General features: G+C 35.8%; 1 protein-coding gene across 1 annotated transcript in view; it reads left to right on the forward strand.

Annotated features, from left to right (window-relative positions):
- LOC150090739 (uncharacterized) overlaps nt 1–24,703 on the forward strand; it is a 42,482-nt gene extending 17,779 nt beyond the window's left edge. The window contains exons 4-8 of the mRNA XM_090379765.1: nt 4,184–4,316; nt 14,059–14,319; nt 17,108–17,242; nt 22,506–22,583; nt 24,589–24,703. Coding sequence (XP_090235891.1) covers nt 4,184–4,316; nt 14,059–14,319; nt 17,108–17,242; nt 22,506–22,583; nt 24,589–24,630 — 649 coding nt within the window. The 3' untranslated portion in view covers nt 24,631–24,703. The remainder of the gene's footprint in view (nt 1–4,183; nt 4,317–14,058; nt 14,320–17,107; nt 17,243–22,505; nt 22,584–24,588) is intronic.
- The last annotated feature ends 2,544 nt before the right edge of the window (nt 24,704–27,247 follow it).

Genomic DNA, 27,247 nt, shown 5'->3' on the forward strand with positions numbered 1-27,247 from the left:
TTGAAGTTCTTGTTCTTCTTGGTGCTCCACATTGCTGTTCACAACTTAAATTTTTGCGTTTGAGAAGCCAGACTTTACAAAACAGTTCGTTACAGTTTGTTTTCTAATTGCGTTTACTGAAGAGGAAATCCATTGAATCGCATCTAGGATGCTGATTTTCTTTTCAAGGTCACTCGCACACGTTACATCGTTCATGTTTGCAATGAGATGTCTTAAAACACGTTTTCTGTAGTGAAGTTTAAAATTTTTTATTATCCCTTGATCCAAGGGCTGACACTCTGCAGATGTGCTTGGTGGCAGAAAAACGATTTGAATGTTGGACAATTCAATGTGCGGGTGAGATGCAGCATTATCCATGAAAAGAATAATTTTTCTGTTTTGACGAATCATGTTTTGGTTAAATTGACTTATCCATTCGCTCATGGTATCTTGTTTAGACAGGGGTTCGAGCCCGTCACCACCAAATATGGAGGATGCGGAAAGGTCAAGGAATGACCACCGCATATTCCGGAGCAATATGGCCTTAGTTGCTAATGCTCCTAAAAACCAAACAACAACAACAACAACATGGTATCTCGTGTCATCCACGCTTTTTTATTAGACTTCCAGTCAACATCCAAAAGATTCAACTTTATGCCCTTGAAACAACGAGGATTTTGTGGGTTTCCTATAACAAGAGGTTGTTCAAAGTCTCCCAGCTTATTTGTACACAATATGCTGGGAGACATTATACAGTCAAGCGTTCCTTAGAAATTTTACCGCCCTGGCACTTTTCGTTTTTTAGACTCATTGTTTTTTCAGGAAGAGCTTTAAAAAAACAACCCTGTTTCGTCACAGTTGTAAATATCCTTAGCTTCAAAATCACGACATAAATCTTCCAATTTGACGGTCCACTCTGTTACAACCCCAGTATCAACAGATCCACCTTCACCACTTACGGTTTTCCAAGAATTTTATGCCGAGTTTTGAACTTGTCTAGCCATCCCACAGAAGCTTTGAATTCATTTACTCCCATAGATTTCGCAACCTCCAAAGCTTTTTCCCTAATAATAGGCCCATTAATGGGAATTTTTTTAACACGTGCGCGACAAATTCGAAGTCCAACAGTTTTCGGAAATGATTTTTGAACCTGATCATTTCCGTGTTGCCAAAATTGTTTGAGCAGTTCATTTTTTTTCTTTAGGATGTCGCTTACTTGCGTCTTCCCGATTTTGAATTTTGCAGTGAGATTGCGAACACTATTTTTTTGCCGATCATACGCATTAATGAGTTCGACTTTATCTTTGAAAGTTAAATGTTTACGAGAAGACATTGTGCACTTCACACGACACTGAACAAAACTGAAAACTGAAACTGAAAAGACGAAAGGCCGACCATACCACCCCCCGGCACACACCGAATTCATCAGAAGTTTTACACGTGCCTTAAAATTCTTGACAAAGGGTTTAGAACCGCGACGTAAACCTTGATAAAATGCAGAGAATCGGAAATAGAAAATAAACACACGATTGAGGCAATACGTGGAAGAAACGGTCCTAGAAAAAGGACCGTGAGCTCGCCCGCTGTCCGTTATGGGGAGATCAAATTAAGTGCTAATCTAAACGAAACAGTGCAGATTGCCTGTCCGCGTCCATTACAGAGAATGTCCGCTAGACAGAAGCTGCAAACACGTTAAAACCAATGGAGGTGAGTTGGGGAATTTGAAAATGTCCGTTGTAGAGAGATGTCCGTTAACGAGAGGTGTCCGTTAGGAGAAGTTTCACTGTATTTGCATTTATCCTAGAATGTATCCCTTGCAAATGCATACGGTAGGGTGCATATAATAAAGGTAAATGAATCTGCAGCCATTGTCAATCCATTGCAGGATGGAGGCCTCCTCGACAAGTCATGTTGAGGAAATGGACCATAATCTGCCATGCTGGTCCAGTGTGGGTTGGCAGATTGACCGTATTTAGCATTCAGAGGGTTATATATTGTATATATTTATATTTTTTATATATGGGTGTGTGGTGGGATATAAGCAGTATAAATTAGTCTTTATTTAGATATTATTTACTTTATTTTTAGCACGTAAACAGTGTAAAACATGCTTTTTCCCAAGTTTCTTTCCCACGATGAAACATTACATTGAGAATGAAACCATATGCTAATAAATAAAAATAAATGGAAAAGATGCAATATATAGTGAGAGAATATTTTGCACCAAAAAACCTGCAAAACAATGAATGGGGACAGTTATACAGGGTGTCTCAAAAATATTTGTACAAAAGTTTAGGGGAGGTAAGTAACATCTAAAGGAATGCGAATCGCATAGGAACCCATAACCAGAAACGTCACGGGATGCAGGGGCACAAGAAGCAGAAATGACACAAGACAGTAATTAGTGGCAAACATTTATTTGACATAATATTAACAATGGAGTACGAGATGGATGCATTTCATGATGTTACAACAGATGCTCGAAGGTTCCACCGTGAAACGCGATGCATGTGTGACACCGACGCAGCATGGATTGGCAGACACGGTCGAACACACCTAGAGTTTCTTTGATGCGCAGACGAGTCTCACCATGAGATCTATTTCTGTCTCCACAGGCAATTCATACACGATAGATTTGAGGGCCCCCACAGAAAGAAATCAAGGCTCGATAAATCAGGTGAGCGTGGGGGCCAGGCAATGGGTCCACCACGGCCAATCCATCGACACCTGTTCAAATGGTTACAAACACACTTTCCATAATAGGCAGGCGCCCCGTCATGTTGAAACCAAATGTTGCGTCTCACATTTGCTGGAACATCGTCAAGTAACCCTGGTAGAACTTGTTCAAGAAAGATCCGATATTTAGTGGAGTTTATGTGGGATGGTAACAGGTATGGGTCGACTAAGCAGTCACCGACCATACCTGCCCACACATTTATTGCAAAGCGATGTTGTGCCACATGGGGGCACACACCGTGTGGGTTGTCGTGTGCCCACACATGAGCATTGTGCTGAGTGAATAAGCCTTCCCGAGTGAAATAAGCCTCATCCATTAACAAAACATAGGCTGGAAAATTCAAGTCTTGAACACTTTCTTGGAGAAACCACTGTGCAAAAGCCACACGTGCAGGATGATCTTGGGGGAGCAGTAACTGAACCCTTTGGAGATGAAAGGGGTATAAGGAATCGTCGTGCCAGACATGCTGTACACTGAACGAGACACTCCTAAGGCAGAGGCAACGGCATGTGTGCTGGTAGTAGGATTATTCTGGATGGCATTCAACACACTTTCTTCCATAGCGGGAGTTCTCGTTGAACGTGATCTACTTGCACTACTCCTGTTACCTCTAAATGACCCATAATTGTGCAAATTCCGATGCACACGTGCAAACAAATGGTGGTCTGGTACATGCCTGTCTGGGAAGCGTTCTCCATAAATTCGTTGAGCGGCTCGTCCACTGCCCTCTGCTAATCCATACACTAGGTGCATGTCTGCCAGCTCACAGTTCGTATATTGATGCATGCTCTTCGTGCGGTGACTACTGCTTGAATGAGTAAACCAGAAATTTTCTCTCTCGCGAACTGATGGACAGCGCCATCTACCGACTTACAGTGACGTTTCCGGTTGTGGTTTCCTATGCGATTCACATTCCTTTAGATGTTACCTACCTCCCCTAAACGTTTGTACCAATATTTTTGAGACACCCTGTATATAGTCGTTAAGTTTGTAAAAGAATAAGAGAAGTTTACCTCAATATGATACATAGAACACTTCCGTATGATACTCTCCAGAAATTAAAACGAAAACAATTAAAAAATCAAAAATCTTACATTACAGTAAGAATAATTAACAATAATTAAAAATCAAATGAACACAATTAAAAATCAATTTAACACAATTAAAAATTAATTTTTGACGTAATTTTTAATTGTGTTAAATTGTGTTCATTTGATTTTTAATTATTGTTAATTATTTCTCGCTGTAATGTAAGATTTTTGATATTTTAATTGTTTTCATTTTAATTTCTGGAGTGTATCATATTGAGGTAAACTTCTCTTATTCTTTTACAAATATTGATATCGACATAGAACGTATTGAGCTTTATAGCTTTGGTTCATACTATCAAATAGTCGTTAAGTAAATTATATAATCATATATGTTTTATGCTTAATATTTATGATAATTTTATGCTCTTTCCAATAGTCAGTTATATTCATCTGAAGAAACTCCAGAACCCAAACAAGAAAATCCTTACAGAAATTTGCTGAAGAGATTAGAGCAGGAAGAAGAAGATAGAAAACATCCAGATGATGATAAAGAAAAAGCAAAACTGATAGTAAGTGCTCTAATATTTATTTGAAAACAATTTAAAGTATGTTAGTATGATTTTAAAAGTTAAAAATGTTATACTGACTTCTTCAAATACCCCTCTGGGGTTGGGTATATTCATACTATGATTTTTAGCGTTTCTCACCAACCATTGAAGTAAAAACGAAAACCAAAATCTTAAAAAGCTTTATATTTAAATTTACAATAAATTTTACAGTAGATCGAACAAAATAAATGTGGTTATACAAATAAAATGTTACTGATAATAAAATACTGAATTAAAATAGAATAAAACAAATGTAGTTTACAGTGACTGTACAAATAAAATGATAATAAAATACTGAATTAAAATGCAATAAAATATACTAGATTAAAAGCGCTAAAATAACTGAAGCTTTCAAAGGCTTCTGCCTTCTTTCTCAACAGTCTCAACTCACTACTCCATGTAATTTATAATTCCCTTTATCCAGCGGTGGTGCACTCATGCAGGAAATTCAAAACAAATTCAGTGACTCGTTCTATAATCAAGGCCAATGTCTGATTGTTTTTCTTGAGAATAATTAGAAAATGCATACTTGAAAGGTGCCTTCATAGCTAGGTGGGCAGGAGCAGCAGTGTGTAGCACACACTTCTTGATTAGACCGGGATTCGAGGCCATGATCCACCAAATACGTAGGATGCGGAAAGGTCAGGGAATGACCACTGCATATCCCCGGAGCAATATGGCATTAGTTGCTAAAGCTCCTAAAAACCAAAAATAACAACAATAACAGTAGCATATTCGAATATACATTTTTGCTCTTTGCATGTTAATTAATAGATTTTTCTGAATTTTAAAGTTGGGACATCAAAGAAAACACTTATGTTTATGTATATTGAGAGTTTCAATTTTGTAGATAGAATAGAAATTATAGAAATAATTAGTTAATTTCACTATGGTAATTTTCACCCCAGCAGACTAACAACGCATGAAAATGGGACGGGACTGAAGCAGGATGTTTGTCGAAAATAATATTCTTGTAAAATTGCTAGATGAGATAATCCCTACACAGGCTGGCATGTAAGGAAGGGGTGGGACAAAGGACGCACAAAGGGTGCCAAAATAAGCATGCCCCGTCTGGATTTTCCATTTCACCATATATACGCTTATCACCCAAATGCTGCTAGCCATTGTGGATTGAAATGTGTGTGTGTGCCACTCTACAGTTTGTAGCCATTGTCGATTTAACAACCAGCTCACAAAATTCTTGAAAATTTAGCAATTGACTCGCATGAGACAGCCCCATCACACCACTGGCACTGACAAGAACTAAATTCCTAGTTACCATTTAAAGTTAGTTCTGTAATTCCACCATGTAATTACCATCACTTATCATAAGTAAGAGTAAGTAGAATCAGCTCTAATAATCATGTATGGGAGGAGAAAGGATGGTTCCCATATTTATACATTTCTCTGACTTGACTTTTACATCCGACAATACCAGATGTTATTAAGAAATAACACAGGCTTGCACATTTAAACTTGCAGAATAAGTTTCTTTTCTAATATGTTACCTTCTCAAAATGTGCTGTAGGAAGCACAAAGGGTGCCGAAATAATTAGTTAATAAATGTGCTGTACTGATTTCAGAATTGGTATCCATTTTTTTTTTTTTTATATCATAAAGGGGCTAAGATAAAGAAAGCCAACACAAGAACCACAGCAAACTACGAGAAACTTACCAGACAAACTGGTTTGCAGCCACCACTGCTTCTCCCTGCATTCTTGGTAAACAGATGGTGTGTATTGTTTATCTGGAGCAGAAGTTGAGAACGATGTATTTAATACATTTTTTTGATTGACATATAGACGTGACAGATGATGTACTAATTGGTGCGTGAACACAACAGACGGTAAAATCATAGCATTAAGTGATTGATTGACGTTATGATATGTATATACATAAAGAATCTTTCTTACATTTTCTATTATTTCCTAACCGAACCTTAAAGGTTAGGTTAGGAAATAATAGGAAAAGAAAGCTTCCTAATTTCATAACCTAACCTCTAAGGTTAGGTAAGGAAAACTTTTCCTATTATTTCCTAACCTAATATTTAAGGTCGTGTTAGGAAATATAATGAAAAATAAAGAAACCTTTGTTAGGTTAGGTTAGGAGAAAAGGTTTCCTAACTTAATCTTTAAGATTAGGAAACCTAAAAAACCTAAAGAAAGATTCTTTATATATATGCATATCACAACATCAATTAATCACTTAACGCTATGACTTTATCATCTGTTGTGTTCACGCACCAATCAGTACATCATCTGTCAAGCCTACGTGACAATGGCGCCTCCGTAGCCAGGTGGGAAGGAGCAGCAGTGAGTACCACACGCTTCTTGATTAGACCGGGGTTCGAGCCCATCACCACCAGATGCGGAAAGGTCAGGGAATGACCACCGCATATTCCGGAGCAATATGGCCTTAGTTGCTAATGCTCCTAAAAACCAAAACAACAAAAGCCTACGTGACAATCAATATATCATTCTTGACTTCTGTTGCTGCTACCAGTAATGCACGCCATCTGTTTACTGAGAATGTGCATGGAGAAACTACAGTAGTGGCAAACCAGTTTGTCCGGTAAGTTTCCTGTAGTTTGCCTTGGTTCTCATGTTGGCTTTCTTTATCTTAGTCAATAAAAATACTTTCCGCAAGTTGGTAAGAAGAAAAATGAATTTTCCCTTCTTTTGTAAATTTTATTTCATTTATCCATTTGTGTATTTTTAGTAATAATATTGACAAAACTTAAATGAAAATAAAAGGTTATTAATACAAAAGTGAACTTGGAAGAAATTGTAGGTCTTTTGGTTCCAAATAAATTTTATGTTTTTTTTTTTTGTTTTTTTTTACTCATTATTATGCCAAATACAGTGCAACCTTGATGAAAGACTATGGACAGGCACACTATAGCCAGTGTAACTTATGAACCATTAACACACACACACACACACACACACACACACACACACACACACACACACACACACACACACACACACACACACACACACACACACACACACACACACACACACACACTCTGATGAAATGTAGGTGCCAGGTGGCAACTTTAATACTTACATTATAAGCATACTGCATTATAACTGAAAACATTTTACCTTTTTTTTTTCTTTTTCTCCCAAATAAATACTTTATTTACTGTTTTATGAGTGTATAGACTAAAAAACATGAAGTGTTAAAGGTTATATCATTCCATTTACATTCTACTGGTACACAATGCTGTTATGGACTTATATTTTATGCATGTGTACTGAAATAGTTACATAATTTAGTTACCGCAACTGATGATGGCATTTTTTTCAATACATACAATAAATGAAGGACTTCACTATCACTGAGTTTCTAACTATGCCATCACCTCATTATTGTTTTCAAGCACTTTGTTAATTTCTGATGCTTTCGTCTTGCTAGTCATCCACATTATCATCTGATCTCCCTGTATCACTGATCTTCTGTTTGTCGATTGTCTTCCCACTTTTCACAGAGGTTGCGATTTCTTCCTTTCTCCGGTAATGTGCAAATGGAGTTTCTGCATCTGCCTTAATTCAAGCAGCCGGGTCATTTGCTCCAAGGCTGCCAACAAGTACGTTACAAGCAGTCTTTGCTTCTTGTTCTGAAAATGCTGCTAATTCAAGGTTATTATTAGGGATCTTGTCTTTTCTAACACATTTTCTAGTAGTTTTTAATTACTGTTGTGCTTAATTAATTTTGCCAGTTATGTTTTGCCATAACTGGCAAAATTTGACAATTCGACATCTAATGGGAGATCTAATTGAGGTGTATAAAGTGCTGAAGAGCTTGAATAAAATGAATAAGAAAGGTCTGCTCTCCCCTCTTTCCCCCCATATGCAGATCTCATGAAGTTCACCTATGGGCAGTAGATTGTGTTGAACACCGGAATAAATAAGTTGCCTATCAAACTGGTACAGGGATGAGTATGGCTGAATTAAAGCAGAATTGGATTATTATGTGGGAATAAAATAGAAATAATATGAATATTCTGTTTCATTTTATTTCTTGGCTGATACAGAAAAATCCTGCTTCCTTGCATCATTTGGCTTTACTAATATTAATATCTTAGTGAAATTGTTCATCTACTTCCATACTGATGAAACAAAGATTTTTTGGACATATGTCTGTGAGAGTATAAGAAATGGACCGTCAAGCTCATTTTACCTCCTAATTTTTGAAATTTATTGATCATAGCTTACAAACCTGAGTGGTCAGCATATGGGGGCAACTTAGAATATTGCATGTGTAATAATCCATGTGTTTCACTTAGCCATGGTTCAAGTTCAGGTGACTGCTAAATTTGTTTGTTGTTTCTTCAAACTGCTTGTCAGAAATTAACTTTCTTATCATTGAAAATTCCTTCTTTTTAAGTTTTGCATCAGGTCAATTTAGGTTGCAAAGGTACTTAAAGCAGTTCCCATTCTTTTCTAAAGCTCATGAAAATTGCTTAATTAATCCTAATTGAAAAAGAGGCAATAGGACTTTTTGTTGGGTCCACCAGATTTTTGCATTTAATGCTGTTTTTAAACTGGTACATTATTTCAGTATGATTACTGCTTCTTTATCCAGCACTGACTTTGTGTGCTCTGCTGTCTCATCAACATATGAAACATGTGGTGCAAGAGATTTTGCTGGTATCATTGAGGATACCTTAAGGGTTCAGGGAGAACTGTTAATTAGGGGGATAAGTGTACCATAGATACACATTCGTCAGAGTAACATTTACACTCATCTCAGTTCTTGTTTGTTGTCACAACAGCTGATATTAATACAGTCAGTCCTCGTATAACACGTGTTTACACTACACGAATTCGATCATACACGATTTATAAATAGGGGAACGATATCTTATATAACACGAACCGAATTCGCTTATGCACGATTCGCCTTTGTGTTTACAAGAAATGGCAGTCGAACGCAGAATCACCCCAACCGAACGCAACACGATAGGAATGAAAAGAAGATTCTGAAAATGTATTTATGTTTTTTATATCAGTGAAGGGGAAACACATTTCACTATAATAAGGTAAAAACCCACACAATTCCAGCTATCGGTATTATCGCAAATGCAATTAGATAGAGTTTACTACCAGTTAGTAACAGATTCCACTAGCAGAAACGCAACTGGAAATTGTTTTATGGCAGTAAAATGTGAGGTGTTAATAGTGTATCTCTGCCTTTATGGTGTTGTTTATTCAGTTGCTACACGCACGCAGCTTTGTTTATGTGTATCAAGCGTGCCTCCTCGGTTTGTAATTGTGCTTTATTCCCTAAAAATGAGTAAAATACCTAAAAGGTGTGAAAAGGAAGCTTCCTGGTGAAGACACTGCAGATTCAGAGAGAAAAAGAAAAAGAAAAGCAATATCGATAAACAGAGGCGGACTGGGTCAAAAATTCTTACCCGGGAAAATTTATAGTGGCCTCATACTATGGTTTATGGCCAAAATCACATTGGCCTCCGGGTTTTCCCCGGTAGGGCTTATGGCCAGTCCGCCCCTGTCGATAGAGAAAAAATATGAAATAGTGAAACGCTTTGAGCAAAATGAAAGACCATGTGATATTGCATGTGCTACAGACCTAAATGAGGCAACGCCGAGAATTACAAAGAATGCAGAGAAAATAAAAACAACTTTGATAGCAGGAACAGCTCAAAGTGTAATTAAAATCCATTAGATTAAGACACAAAGAATTGGAAGAGATGGAATGGCTATCATCTGTTTCGATAGAAAATCAAACAAAAAACAAGTTTTCTTACGATAGAAGCAAAAGCATTAGCAATATTTTATTAAGTAATAGTCGTAATAAAATACGTAAGTATTTTTTTTTATGATTATTTATTGTGTTTGGTAATGTTTTGGTTACAAATGTGTGTTCAATCTTGGGTGGTCGGAACCTAACCCTATTTTTCCCATAGGGCCTGTGGTTTATATTGCACGATTTTGCATTGCACGAGGGTTTCTAGGAACACAACTATCGTGCTATACGAGGACTGACTGTATTAGTATTAGTAGTGGCAAATTATGCAAGAAAGCAAGCTTATAAAGCATCAGCCAAAAAAAAAAAAAAAAATCACATCACCTTGTCTCTCCACTCCAATAATTTGTCTAGTTCTTCCTTGAATTTATTCAAACTTCCACAACAACAACAGATGTCAGTTTGTATCAATAATCAACCACCCTCTGGCCGAGGGAAAACTTCTACACATCTATCCTGCACCATCCTTCCTCAATTTCAATGTATGCTCCTTATACATGTAGTCTCAGCTAGAGGAAGAATGCCATCAGCATTGAGCTTACTCAATCCATTCAAGGCCTTAGACACCTCAAACAGATCTTCTTATAGGTACCTAGGCTCCAGATGTTGCAATTTGCAGAACTGAAGCCTTTCTTGGTAAGACCACCTTTCATTCCCTTAACCAGTCTTGTTGCCCTTTTATGCTTCCATTCTAGCAGATCTACATCCTTCCTAAAATGAGGCTTCTGGATCTGTATGTAGTATTCAAGATATGGCTTAACCATTGCTTTCTATGATGGGATAATCACCTCCTTATCCCTGCTAGAAAAGTTCATGTATGTCACTGACAAAACCCCATGAACTGTCCTGGCAGCCTCTCTGTTTTGTTCAGAGAACTTCATATCTGACTGCACAATTTCCCCAGTCTTTTTTCATTTTCTGCTACTCTGAGTGTAGCACCACAGAGTTGGTAGTATGTTAATCTAGGATTACTGCTACTCATGTGTAGTTCCTTGCTTTTGCCAATGTTAAACTTCAACTTCCATTTCTGTGCCCATCTGCCTAATTTTTCTAGTTTTTATTGCAATAGCTTCCATTAATCACCCTGCCAACCTGTCATCTACAAACTTAGACATTAAGCCTTATATTGTTTCCTGTAAGTATTTAAACTGATTAAACCACTTGTAAACTTCTGTTTTCGTCAAAGCATCATCTCCATAAACTTTTTGTAATGTTTGCAGCATCTCTGTAGCACTTTTCCCAAGTTAAAGAAGAACTTGATGTTAGCATGCTGTTCAAACTGCGACATTCCACAATCATGCGTGCACACCAAGATCAACATCAGTGCCCTGTGAAATGTTACGGCTGTAGCGCAAACAATTTAAATACTAGCATGTGCAATTATGGGAACTTTTTGAATATATTATATATCTTCTTCAGTACCATTAATAAATATAGAAAACAACAATGGGCCCAGCACTAAACCCTGGGGTACTCCACTAATAACATTACTCCATGAAAAGTAGAGGCCATTGATAACCACTCTGTTCTCTCGCACTCAGCTATCCTTTTATCCATAGCATTAACTTGACCTTAGTGCCACACACTGCTCAGAGTTGTACAGCAGTCTTTTATGTGCAACAGTATCAAAAGCTTTCCTGAAATCCAAATGTATGATATTAAAATTATTTTTTGCACCCAGTTCCTTTGATACTGCATTATAGTATACTATCAGATTGGTCAGAGAAGATTGCCTCCTAACAATTCCATATTGTGACTTCAGTATAATTGCATTCCTGCCTAGGTGGTACTGCATTACTTCTTTAACCATTGACCCCATTATTTTCTCTGGAACAGAAGTTAAGCTAAGAGTTCTGTAATTACTCATGTCACCTTTTGATCATTCTTGTGAACTAGGAATGCGTTTGCACATCTCCAGTCTATAGGAACCTCCCCTGAATTCAAAGATGCCTTTTTTCATAATTATGGCTAATGGTTTGCTTACATTCTTTGCTGCCTCCCTTAATATAAATAGATAGATCCCATCCACCACAGGTGCCTTTTTTAGGTTTAGCTTCAATTTCTCTTCTACTTTTCTTTCAGTTATTGCAAAATCATTCGGCCCCCTATTAGAGTTTGATAAACTTCTGCCATCCCTTTCCTAAAGAATTCCTCATGTGTGAATGTAGATGCAAAATACCTATTCAGTTTGTGAGAAACCTGGACAAGATCATCAACAGCTAAACTATCAATATAAAGTGGACCAGTGTCATTCAACCCCTTCCCTCTAATGTTTACATAAACAAAGAAGCCTTTGCTGCATTTCTTTGCATTCTTTGCTAGAGACTCGTAATCTGCCCTTAGCTTGTCTAACTTCCTTTGTGACTTGATTTTAGACTAATTTATATCTACTGTAAGCTAATTTATATGCATCCCATGCTTTTTCTTCTCTGCTACAAGTCTTATCAGTTAATCTAACATCCATTTAGGTCTAAGCCTTGAGCAGTATTTCTTAGTTGGTATGAAAAGCATAGTATCTTCTGTGATTATTTCCCTGAATGCTTCCCATTTAGAATTTACTGTTGATAATATCACCAGTTGGTCCCACTGCATAGAATTTACAAACTGTCTGAGATCACTGTTTAGTCACCCTTACAAAAGTAAAAGTCCTTCCCTTTGCCCTTGACAGTAGTTACATCTTTAAGTAAATCCCAAATTCATCAATACACTGTGATTACTGCCACATAGTGGGTTTTTTATCTGCAGATCCTTAATGCCTGAAGAATTTCTGCAACTAGATCAAGAGTATTGCTTCCTCTTATTGCTTCTCTAACATGCTGCTGTAGAAAAGTCATCCAGTAAATCCACAAAAGCCTTGCTAGTGTGTGAGGGATCAACCCATAAGTTCCAGTCAATATCTGGAAAAGTTAAAACCTATCAGTATGACAATCTGAATAATTTATCCACTCTCTCTGTACTGTTGTTTGCTATACTCATCATAATCATCACTCAGACACTTCTGCTGTCATTTTTGTTTTTTCAGTGCTTATGCTACACCAAACTGACTCAGCATTTCACTGGCCACCCATTTCAACTGGATTCATTACTTCAGATTTATGTGCTTCTTAACTCGCACTCAGCTATCCTTTTAAACTTCTCCTCCCTCCCTCCCTCCCTCCCTCCCTCCCAGTCCTGTCTGTCATTTTCTGTACACATTATATTCTCCATATTCAAATTCTGCATCCCTTATGTCTGAGTGACACCATGTCAATATTTGATGACTTAATCAATACTTCAACTCCATCATATTTATTTACTATGTTCCTAGCATTAATACACACAAAAGCATACATGCAACTGGCATGTATGCTTGCCAGCAAATGGGCTATTAGGGATATTCTTAGTAACTCTAATAGCCCACTTGCTTGTTCTCTAAGGATGCCCTGCAGCCCTTGAAATCCCCAATGCTGTTCTTTCCAGGCTGCTGCATGTTCCAGTAAAAGCAGTGCAAGAATCATTTACACCTCTGCGTGTGGCTGCTGTTACTCTATTAGTTTGTGTATCCTCTTGAGCTAGTAGTTTTCCAACCCATGTAATGCTCTCCCAATAACATCAGCAAATATTCTTGCACAACTTCTATTTAAGTGTATCCTGTCCCTGTAACAATGTATTCATTCCACACAGTGAAGTCTTAATTATAATTGCTAATGTATATTCGTCTGTGACCACCAAATACGGAGGATGCGGAAAGGTCAGGAAATGACCACCGTATATCCCCGGAGCAATATGGCCTTAGTTGCTAATAAAAACCAAATAACAAACAAATAAGCTAATGTATATTCAATCACTAGTTGAATAACACTATTTTTTGTGCTAAAAATAGTATAATTTTCAAAACTATTAACAGTATTGTTACATAGTATTGTTATTATTTTTTATTAAATAGGCTGAACATATGGAAAATGTAGTCAATGAGTTTACATCATGGACAGCAACAATGGGTGATCAAGAAAAGGAAAAAAAAGAGGAGGATGAGGATGTCCAACCCGTTATTGAGCCTGGAGTAGTTAAAAAACTGTTTCATGTTGAGTTTGGTCATCCACCTTTGTGTCCACCTATTCCTGTTTGTGTTCAGGAACCAGCTATTGATCCTACTTTAACTGCAGAAGAACGAGAGGAAATAGCATTGCGTAAAGATAGACGGAAGGTGAGTAATAATGCTCATTATTTGTTTTCTCTTCAAACATTTATTAATTTTCTTAATATTGTTAACTTAATTTCTAATATCCAATGTATTTTTTAAAGCGAGTTTACTAAAACAATTTTTAACTTATTATTATTATTAGCATTAGCCATATGGTGCAAGGAAGCCTGAAGCTTATGCAGCACCAGCCAAAAAAAAAATCCCCAGAGAGAGAGAGAGAGGAATCACCTCTCCATTCCCCAGAGAGAGAAAGAGAGAGAGAGAGAGAGAGAGAGAGAGAGAGAGAGAGAGAGAGGAGTCAAAGGAATCACTGAAAAGAAGCTCAGAACCCTGGGTTTGCCAAACCCATACTCACCAGATGTGGGCCCCCTGGGGTTGGGGCTCAATTTATTTTTGGTTTGTTTGTTATTTGGTTTTTAGGAGCATTAGCAACTAAGGCCATATTGCTCTGGGGATATGCGGTGGTCATGGGCTCGAACCCCGGTCTAATCAAGAAATGTGTGCTGCACCAGTCACTGAGTGGTCAAACATGAGAGTACAGTAGCACACTCATTTGATTTGACAGAGGTTCTAGTCCACATTACTGCTAAATATCATGCTGTCCTTGTATTTGCTCTCTTGTAAACTCCTCTGACCTATGTAGTCATTCTGGAATATAAACAGAAAATTTATTACTATATCTTTCTATCCACAAGTAATCATGTTGTCCTGTTCCAGACCTATATATGTTATTTAAGATATGGTCTGACTATTGAGTTGTACAGTGAAATAATTACCTATGTCTAATGGAAAAATTCCTAAATATCACTGAAAGTATCTGAGTGGCCTTATTATACTGTTGAGAGAAAAGCTGTGCCGAGGGTGGAGCTGAAAGGGATGCCAAAAGAAAGATTAAATAATTGCCATCATTAACAGTAGGGTGCAATTTTTCATTCTTGCCTCAGGAACTAAAATGGCTTGGTATGGCCCTGGTTGAGAGAACTTCATATCAGCTGTATTACAATCCTCAGGTCTTTTACATCTTTGATAGCAGAGTATGCTATATTCTGTTTCATAATTTAATCTGGGCTTACTGAGACCCAGATGTAGAACCTTTCATTTACTAGTATTAAAACTTAATTACAAATTTTGAGATCAGTTGTATAATTTGTCTGTGTTACTTTTTTTTTTAGAAAGCACCGAACAGTTTTCGAGAAACACTCCCACTGCATAGTATACACAAAGATTTTACTCTATGTTCATTGAAATAGTATCTGTCTTCCTAATCATTTTTAAACAAAATAGTTTCAAAAGTGCTTAGCCATCTTTATTATTTATACAGGGGTAATCCTTTTAAATGAGAACCTACGAAAACGTGAATAGCTTTGAGTAAGAGTGCCAGAGACATGAAATTTACAATTAATATTCTTGATTCTGTATATAGCATTGCCATCTGCCTACAACCTGTAAAACCATGAATGCACGTGTTCGGTACAACAATAATGAATATGGAATTCAGCATTGAGTAGTTTTAAAACTACTCACTGTTGATTTTTGCAACAATTTTGATGTTGCAAGTCACTATCAAACTCTGCAATATGCAATATCCCTGTCTTCCTGAACATTTTACAAGCTTCCAGCTTGTAAAATGTTCAGGAAGACAGGGAATGTGAATTCTGAGTCACGTTCACACATCAACTGTTATGACTGAGGAATGTTTAGTATAGGTTAGGAAAAGTCTGGCAGCAAGTCCATGGAGACTTGCACAACAAAAGGATGTCATATGGCAATTATCATATAGCATTGAGGAAATTAAAACTATCTGTACAAAGTACATATCATACTCATAGCTGTTTCTTTTTAGTTGATAAAAGTGGAGCTTGTGACATCATCTGCTGCCATACTCCATTATGTTTTCCAAAATACCCCTTTGCACATTACTGTCGTACTATAAATGTTTATATGGTTTTAATTAATTTATTTTGAAGATTTACATTTTAGGTGTGTAGGTTTACAATTGAATGTATTCTTTTAGGAGATTTGAATAAGTATATATGATTGTCTTATACAGTGCACACTGTATAATAAAACATTCTTTATACTTTATGGGACGATTTTATGGAATTTATATATTTGTTTAAGTTATTTATTTTTTTTTAAGATGAAATTTTGAACATGATAACCTTACCTGAATGTTGTAATATGGCTTATTGGGCTGTGTGAATGATTTTTTTTTGTTTAATTTTGTGTATATGTATCTTATGTATATTTTTAAATAAGGACTAATGTGCATGAGCCAAAGGCTCAGGTAAAAAAAGGTAAAGTGCAGCCATTATCAACCCACTGCAGGATGGAAGCCTCCTCAACAATTCATGCTGAGGGAAAATGGACCATAATCTGCCACGCTGGTCCAGTGCGGGTTGGCAGATCGACCGTATTTAGCAGTCAGGGGCTTGAACCCCGGTCTACCCAAAGAGCATGTGCTACTGCACTCCCGCTCCGGTAGCATTGTACTACAAGAGGTAGAGAAATAAATTGAATTGAATTACTGTTGTACTGCATTCTCATTCAACCAATTGTGATCTAGCTGTTAGACTGCATAATTCTCTCCATGCTCCCTCACTTGTCTCTATGGAGCAGTTGACCCTTGGGTGATGGAGTTGGGTTGGGGTGAGGTAGTACTTAAAGACTTGCCAGTCAGAGTGTGTGTGTGTTTTAAAAGTAATAAATCAGTGTTAAAGTAATAAATCAGTTTGTGTTTCTTTAGCATTGTAAAGATCGTGTTTTAATTGCTTATTTCTTTCTTTTATAGGAAGTGAAGGCGAAAAAGAAATTTCATGTTGCCTGGTATTTGAAACCTACTGTTTGGTTTAAGAACTGGGAAGATGAGAACTTCACACTGGACACGTCGAAAAAAGCTGATCTGACCTCTACGGATAAATTAAGTGTAGGCTTATTATTCGGTTGTCACATTTTTATTGTCTAATTCAGTATTCTTCAAAGGGGGAGAAAAAAAACCTAAAATATAATTATTCCTTAATCATATGCTTGAAAGAAATTTTTCTTTCTTTGTAAATTAGATCTATCTAGTATATTGGTTAAATTACTGAGTGTACTGCAGTATTAATAATTACTAATTTATATTTTGAAGAATTGCATATCACAATACAAGAATAAGAATTCTTGTTGTAGCATGTAAAATTTTATGCCACTCCTTTTTTCATATGTAACACAAAAAAACATCTGGTACAAAAGAAAAAGAATTCTGCACTTAAATGTCTGTTTATGCTAAATATTCAAATTTTTTTTGATGTGTGATATCTTCTGACATTCAAATTCTGAAAACATCAGATTGCCTATATTCTACCCAGCAGAATCACCTTCTGTGGTAAGCATAGAAAGCAAGGGCAATCACTGTTTGCTGTATTTATCATAAAATATTACAGTGGAATAAATATTCAAATCTGTATCACTGCCACCACTAGTTGAAACACAAGGTTCATTTTGGAATTGCTGCACAATTCCAGCAGACACCATTGGTATTGTTATACTTCATTACCATTTCTGAATTCTGATACATTTTCCTAAATAAGAAGATCTAGTCACAAGAAGATTGAAAAATTAGTGAAAAGACAATCTGCTTTTATAACATCCAAATTGGCACTTTCAGATAAAAAAAAAAAAAACCTTTGTTGCCTTCTTTATGCTTTGATATGTTTTTACAGGCTTGAAATGGATAGCAATATCTGGTGTTCTACTGCAAGTGATAACAGTGTCACGTTGACAAAAACTGCTTCCTTTTCTGATTTCAAAATGCATGATTCTGATACATATTAATATGTCTTGAAAATAATGCTACATGCTTTTCTCACTGAGCATTGTTGTATTTGAAGTAGTAGTGGCGGCATGTGATGCAAGAAAGCAAGTGTATGAGCTTATGCAGAATTGGCCAAAAAAAAAATTTACAAAACAATTCCCTCTAAATGTTTGTCCAGTTCCTCTTTAAATTTATTTAACCTATCAACTTCTACGATAGATGGAAGTTTGTTCCAGCAATTAACCACCCACTGGCTAAGGGCAAATTTCCGCACATCTATTCTCTTTCCTCAATTTGAATTTATGCCCCCTTAGGTTCGTAGTCTGAACAAGTGGAAGAATTCCATCAGAATTCAGCGTACTCAACCCATTCAAGGCCTTATACACCTCAATCAGATCACCTCACAGGTGCCTAGTCACTGTAATTTGCAGAACATAAGCCTCTCTTGGTAAGAGGATCCCTTCATTCCCCTCACCAATCTTGTTGCCCTTCTCTGTACACGCTCAAGCAAATCTACATCCTTTCTAAAATGAGGCCTGCAGACCTGTATGCAGTACTCAAGATGTGGACTGACCATTGCCTTATACAGAGGGACAATCACCTCCTTTTCCCTGCTAGCAAAATTCCTGTATATCATTGACAAAACCCCATGACCTGCCCTGGCAGCCTGTCTGCATTGCTCAGAAAACTTCATATCTGACTGCACAATTACTCCCAGGTCTTTTTCATTTTCTACCACCTTAAGTGTAGTACCACACAGTTGGTATGTTTCTCTGGGATTACTTCTACCCATATGCAGTACTTTGCATTTGCCAATGTTAAACTTCAGTTGCCACTTCTCAGCCGATCTGCCCAAATTTTCTAGATCCTGTTGCAGTAGCACACTGCCATTACTGTCATTAACAACCTTGCCAACCTTTGTATCATCTGCAAACTTCGACACTAAGCCAGCCTGATATACCTTCATCAGTATCAATGATAAATATACCAACCAACAGTGGACCCAACACCAAACCCTGTGGGATTCCACTAATAACATTAGTCCATGAAGAGCAGCACCCATTGATTACCACCCTCTGTCTTCTCCCACTCAACCATCCTTTTATCCATTGTAGCAATTTACCTTTAATACCATTCTGCTCCAGTAAAACAACTAACCTCACTCTTCACAAAGAAAAATGACAATTTCAAATGTAATTGTTATACATCATCAGAGCATTTTTTGAATGTTTTCCTATTATACTACTCTTGACGTTTTGCATCTACAGAGACATATATCATTTCCAAGGGGCTGTAAAAGGAATCAGGTTTACAATATTAACAGAATAAAATAGAATAATTTCTAATTTTGAACTAACTTAATTGAATAATCACTTTTTTGCCAAGTTGCATGATTTGGCTGCTTATTATTATGATGTTTCAGCCGAGATCCCAATAAGGTTCTTACAATATAAGCAGTTTAGAAACATAGTATAGTGTTATGTACAAGGAAGGTAAACAGGTCTCAAGTGATACTGTTGTGGAATTTGAGCATTTTATTTCTTTTTCCTTTTTTTGATTCTTTTGAAAACTTATAATTTAGTATTAATAGTGGCAAATGATACAAGAAAGCAATGTTATACAGCATCAGCCAAAAAAAAAAAAATTCCCATTTCACCTGTCCATCACCTCCAGTAGTTTTGTCTCATTCTTTCTTGAATTTATTGGCTGAAGGCAAACTTTTGCACATCTATTCTGCAACCACCCTTCCTCAATTTGAATTTATGTCCCCTTTTGTGCATAGTCTGAACAAGAGAAAGAATCCCATCAGCATTGCATTTGCTCAAGCCATTCAAAGGCTTAAACACCTGTCAGATCACCTTGTTTGCATGTGCCTTGTCTGCAGATGCTGCAGTCCAATCCCACCTCTTGTTCTCCTCACCAATCTCATTACCATTCTCTGTACCCGTTTCGGCATCTCTGCATCCTTCCTAAAATTAGGCTTCCAGACCTGTATTCAGTACTCAAGATGTAGTCTGACCATTACCTTGTACAATTGGATAATCATCTTATCCATGCTAGCAAAAATTTCCTATATATCATTGACAAAACCCTATGAGCTGTCCTCGCTGCCTGTCTGCACTGCTCAGTGAACTCCATGTTGGACTGCACAATTACCACAAGGTCCTTTTCCACTAACCTGAATGTAGTACCACACAGTTGATATAGGCGCCTCTGTAGCCAGGTGGGAAGGAGCAGCAGTGCGTAGCACACGCTTCTTGATTAGACCGGGGTTCGAGCCCATCACCACCAAATACGGACGATGCGGAAAGGTCAGGGAATGACCATCGCATATCCCGGAGCAATATGGCCTTAGTTGCTAATGCTCCTAAAAAAAAACCAAATAACCAAGTTGATATGTTAATCTGAAATAACTGCTACCCATATGCAGTACCTTGCATTTTTCAGTGTTAAACTTCAATTGTCATTTCTCAACCCATCTGCCTAATTTTTCCTAGCTCTTGTTGCAGCAGCATATCTTCATTACTGTCATTAACCACCCTGCCAACCTTTGTATCATCTGCAAACCTAGTACAGTAAGCCTGATATACCCTCATCAACATGATTAAAAAATACTGAAAAACAATGTTGGGGCCCAGACCCAAATCCTGTGGGACTCTACTAATAACACTAATCCACAAAGAGAAGTGTCCATTAATAACCACTCTCTGTCTTCTCCCACTTAACCATCCCTTTATCCATAGCAGTAAGGGCTTTATCCCTTAATGCCACACTGCTCCAGTTTGTACAGCAGTCTTTTATGAGCAAGAAAACTTTTGTAACTGAAAGCATAACAAAAGTTACAATGTTAATATTTAAAATCTCTAGTACTAGGCATTTTTAACACTTGCATTGAAATGTAACCCTGTTCCTTTACTTGCTACAGTGAGCCTATGTAACTGCATGGGAACCTGCTGGTTTTAGTTTTCTTCAGCCAAAGTTCATAAATTGCCATTTTTTTATCATCTTTTAGTTTTCCTTGAAGACTCAATCATAAATAGTTATATTGATCATGTATTCAATATTTGATAGGTCTGTATTGGGAAAATATAACAAAAATATGTATTTGAAAAACAACACAAACTTGATTTCATTTTATGAAATTTATAAAAGTTTGGTAGTAAAACATACCCTTATAATTTTTATAGGTTTTACTTGTATCAAAATATCTTAAGGTATTATTATATTTTATTTTGGATTTTAGCAAGGCATTTGACTGAGTCCCTCATGAGAGGTTACTGTATAAGCAGGAACATGTTAGGATTAGAAGGATTCTAAGATGGATTGCTGCAGAGCAGAAGGTTGTGATTAATGGATATATCACAATATTCTTCAAATTGGTGTAATGTCAGAAATAGGTCCCCCAAAGATTGGTTCGTGTATCACTGTTTTCTTATTTTCAAGAATGGTTAGAAAAGTGGCAGTGATGTTTTAATGCAGCAAAATGCAACTTGGGGAATAGCAACCCCAAAATAACTTATACACTTGGTGGGGTTTGAATTAAAAATGCAGAGGAAGAAAGGGATCTGGGAGTTATCATATGGGCAGATACAAAGTTCTTTGGGCACTGTAAACAGGCAGCCAGGAAAGCCCGTGGTGTCCTATCAATGGCTTCTTGAAATGCACAACTCACATTGTGAATTGCGCATTTCAAGAAGCAAAAGGGTGACCATATGAGGAGAGGCTTTGATTATGTTGGCTACAGAGCTTAGCATCTGGGCACCATAGAAGGGACCTGATTGAGGTTTATAAGGCTCTGAAAGGAGTTAGTAAAATGAATGAAGGCAGAATTTTCACTGTTATAAAGAATTCAGAACTAGGGGCCATAAATTCAAATTACAGGAAGATTGGGTTGATTGTATTACTAGATTGTAGGAAGTTTTCTTTCAGCCGAGTCATTGATTACTGAAACAAGTTGCCTTGGCAAGTAGTTGAGGTCGACAGTTTGAAAAAATTTAAAGGTCAACTGGATTGGTCAAATTATGCACTTCCCTTCTCACCTACGGGAGGTGGGAAATGCATAATTTGTACTTTATCTATTTTGTTTTTTTGGCTGGTTCAGCAAAAGCCTGTGCCCTCCTTGCACTGTATTGGCTAATACTAATACAATTTTGTAGCACAATTTTAGATCATTCAATAGAGACTTCTCAAATTTTCAATTAACTTGGAAAAAATTTATCTTGGAAAGAACTCTGAGATACTCTGCAGTGAACAGAATTGTCTTCCACTAAAGTAAGATTGGAGGAAAGGGGGGGTCACATATTTATAAGATTCACTTATGTATTTATAAGATTCTTGAACATTCATTTAGTGTTTCAATTAGAATATGAGGAATTTTTTGGTTTAATTTTAGGATTCCCAGCTGTTTTCATTACATGGTGCACAGGGCTTCTTAAATTTCTTGAAAGAAAAGGGACTTGAGCCACCTGAGGTAATGTTACTGAAATTGTTAGAAGTGTGGTTATTAATGTGTTCATATGTGATTTTTTAATTTTTCATTCAGAAATAAATATAGTTTATTAGACAGTGTAGAGCTATCATATACCTCTTCTCAAAAATTGCAAGATAAGTTATCTCCCAAGCTGGCTGAGGGGGAGGAAGAAGTTGGATATGGTTCACTGCCAATTTGTATGGCCACTATTTTGGAGATAGGAAATATGAGTGATCAGGACTTTTTTTCTGGCAAATGCAGAAAAAGTACACATCATTTGGTCTTTCTAATAATGCTATACCATTAAGAAATGTACTGTAGAAATACTGAATTTGCAAGAATACTATCCCAATTTGTATAAGCTTTTATGTAGACAGTCATATGAATAGAAGTACTTATAAGAAATTACTATGAAAAGAGCGGCGCCTCTGTGGGTAGGAGCAGCAGTGCGTAGCACATGCTTCTTGATTAGACTGGGGGGCTTGAGCCCGTGACCACAGCATATCCCCAGAACAATATGGACTTAGTTGCTAATGCTCCTAAAAACCAAAATAACAACAACTATGAAAAGAAACATTTTGGATGCTGTCCATATATACTTAATATATCTCTGTAACCACAATCAAAATTGTGGATACAGATATATTTTCATTGTATCCACAATCAAAATTAGTTGAATGTTTCTATACATGCTGAAAACTGTATATATTATGTCTATGTTGACAGATACTTCTACAAAGAAATGAGCGAATTAGCTGACATGATTTGTCACATCTTAACTATATTTTGATTATTGATTCATGATTGGATAGACCCACTGTCTGCTACTAATGTGCAAAAGTTTTTGTGAAGAGGACCTATTTCTCTACTTAAATTTTTCAGGTAGGACACAGGTCATAAGAGCTTTCAGCTACATGCTTTATACTTCAATATCGTAATAATGCTTATATAGGCATTATAATTTTAACTTGATAGCATTATAATACATACAGTATTTTTTAAAAAAAAACTTTAAAGCACATGGCTTCAAACTGCAGAAAAATTCAGCTACATATAAGACAGTGCTTAAGTATCATGTCTACAGCAGTTAAATCAACCAAAGTTGTATTATTAGAAGCATCATTACGTTATACCTCATATTGTGAAATCCTTCCATTGAATTTCTTATTCTTAGTGCCACCACTCAGATGACCAATTCAGGGCTAGTTTGCCTCTCCTCACTGAGTGGCTAGGTACTGGTGGTATAAAAACTGACAACAACAATAGTTTTCTCTATTGGAGAAGCATTACTTATTTGATGTATCAAAGATGGGCAACTCATGAAAGATTTCACAATTTGAGATGTAATGATGCCTCTAATAATTGAACTTTGGTTAGTTTAACTACTGTAGACATGATGCTGAAGCACTACCTTATATGTAGTAAAGTATTTATGATTGGAGTGCCTTTTTTTCTGTAATTAGTGCATACATAAATTATTAACAAGCCCTTTAGAGGACTTATTAGGAAGTATTTCCAGGCAATTCTTCCTTTTAAAAGTTGTATCCATAAGGCAAAAGGGTGACCATATGTATATATGGCTGCCCTAAACTTAAACTCTCAGAGAGAATGCACAAATTTGTAATGTAGTAAAGCAGAAATAATAACTGGTTTCTAAAATGATGTTTATTAAAATCTCTGTGTATCATTATTGACAAGTTAACTATCAGCGAAGAGCATAAGTAAAAGTTTTCATTTAACTTACAGTGCAATTTCAGTTAAAGTTTCTTAAAAGCAAATCCAGAATATTTATATTTAGCACCATATAAAAGTTCAGATTCATTAATAAATATTAGATATATAAATAAAATTAATGTATTTAGTGACTGACTTCTTCAAGTACAAAGAATTTTTTCCATTCTTTTAGGTAGAATGATAGAAAAAGTAACAACCATTTTAATAAATGAAAAAAAGTTATTGCATAGATATTTTAAATAGACTAACTTAAAATAATTTATTTTTGCAGTTTCTCAAGAATGCACCTACTGGTAAAGGTGGTCCAAAGTAATCAGTTTACTTGGAGAAGCTTCTACATATATACTGTTACTCTCTATTTTAGTACTATTTTAATTCACGATGGCTAATTTTTATATGTATTATATTGTACAATATTGTATAAATCAACAATCATAAAAATAAAATTATTCTGTTATAATTTTTTTTCATTTGCTATTTTAATAATCTACTCTCTTTCACATTTGAATTACAGTATATAAAAGAACAGGAAAATTTTTTATTAAAATTAAAAAAATAAAATAAAAACATTTTCACAAATCTGTTCTGTTTTGAAAAGTAAATATTTTTGGTAAAATCATGTTCAAAATTGCCTAGTTATGTATGAGTGAAGTTAAAGCCTTACATAGTAATTTTTATATATACTGATAAAAGTATCCAGGCTACATAAATAAAGAATAGCATGTGACACTCCACGTGGTCATATATGAGATCCATTTAAAAGAAATGGGGGTCTTGCTATAATATGGCCTGAGTAGTTACAAGCATGTAGAATATTACAGTGGGATAAGATTCTTAATTTCTAAAAAAAAAAAAAAAAAAATGCTTGTTTAGTCTGCTTATGCAAGGATGTATCTTAATTTTGGTCTGTTAATACACATATATCAATTGGATATTTATGAATTTGGTATTCAGCTTTCAAAGTGGTGCATGAAAGTAGCACAAAATAAACTAAAAAAAATTTAAAAGATATGAATTTTTGAATAATTTAAAGCAGAGAGAGAGTGTCAAACAAACATTGTTTCATATTATTCAGTTTGTGTTTTTAACTGACTTGTCCAAACAATTAAATAATGACTTTTAAAAAATCTAAATATATACTTTTAATCTAAATAAATCTAATTATATACTTTTTAAATAAAACTTTTAATACGTAATAAGATGCTAAATCATCCTTCAGCTTTCTTACAGTATAATTTTGGTAATTTACAACACATGAAATCCAACCAGATATTAAACTGTTTTATAGTATTCAACTTTGTTGTGAATGTACAAATATAAGATCAAAAATTACCAGGACTGATTTTGTTAAAAATATCTGAACACTGAATAAGAAAAAACTTAATTTATGTTGTAATCTAGAATTTTTTACAGTAGGTGGTGATTTGGTTGCCCATGTACAAAGATTTATTTGTAAGCAATTTAGTATCATAGTTTTTAACATATAACATTTTGAACAGGAATCTATAAAATTTTGCTTTTTGTCAAAGAAATGTGTCTCCAAGACTGTAGAAATGATTGTTGAAGCATATAGTGAAGAAACATTATCAAGAGATAGGATATTAAAATGGTACAAGTGCTTCAAAGATGGATGCAATTTCACTGAGAATGATGCAAGGTGTGAGACCTTGCCATATCACCAAATGCCAACCTCTCTTTCTTGTTAGAAGCAATATTTGGGCAAACAAATAAAAAATAAAAATTGAAGGCATATAACATTGGATGACATGGTTGTTGCCAAGCCATCACTTGTAATTTTTTAAATATGGAAATATTATGCAACTTTTTAACAGCATCAGATGGAAATGAGAATTGAACTTTCAAAAGGACTGGTTGAAATTTGCAACCAGTCCAGGATTTCTAAAAACAAAAGTGACAGGAAATGGATCATTCATGGTTTCATCTTCATAACTCACAGACAACACAGTCCTCTGAATGGAAGTCTCCCAAAAAAAAAAAAAAAAATAATTGGATTTATAAGTCTAAACAGTTATTTTTTGATCATAAAGTGTAATTTATGAATGGAGGTCATATTGTTGGACCAAGTATGGCAGATGCCACTTATTGTAATCATTTCAAGACAGCTTAATTGATAATAATTGATGGAGAGTGAAAATGTGTACTTAAGGTGGAAGTGGACACATTGTAAACATTAAAATCAAGCAATATAAAATAAAACTGCCACAATATTTCTGGAAATCCATACAAACCACCATTAAAAACAAATAAAGAAAATATTACAATTGGAAAAAGGTTAATGTTCTACTGTAAAACAGTCAGATTGGTAGGAGTACAGATACAGTACTTTCTTTCATGGAGTAATGACAGCAATAACCTTGTGAACTGTATGAAGCAACAGTAGTAACTGGATGTGCAGTGGAGGTGATTATGTAAATAATCACCTCCACTGCACATCCGTAAACTGATAAGATAAAGAAGTGATAACAAGACCTGAAGTGCTTATTAGAGTAAACATTGTTTTTTTCTATGTATTAGTATGTATCTGATTGGGACTTCATAAAGTGATTAAACGAATGATAACATTATCTGTGATCACAATAAGCAGTATGCACTGTACTTATAAATCATTAAGCACTTGAGAGGCAATTAAAAGGAAGAGACATGATTTATGGCAAGTAAAAATCGAAAATAACTCTATGACAATGATGCGCCTGCTGTTAATACTGTAACAGTAACTTCTGAATATTTTTCCAAACACTCTTACAACATCCTCATTCATCTGATCTTTATATTTTTTCCCAAACTAAAGAACTTATTAAGGGGACAAGAATTTTCTTATAAAGCAGAAGTTACAACAGCTGTGATAAAATGCACTCAAGGAACTTGCAAAATAGGACTTCATACAAGTTTTACTGAAATTATAAAACTAA

The sequence above is a fragment of the Mastigoproctus giganteus genome, chromosome 1 (assembly GCF_048544385.1).
Source record: "Mastigoproctus giganteus isolate SK-2022 chromosome 1, ASM4854438v1, whole genome shotgun sequence".
NCBI lineage: Eukaryota > Metazoa > Arthropoda > Arachnida > Uropygi > Thelyphonidae > Mastigoproctus > Mastigoproctus giganteus.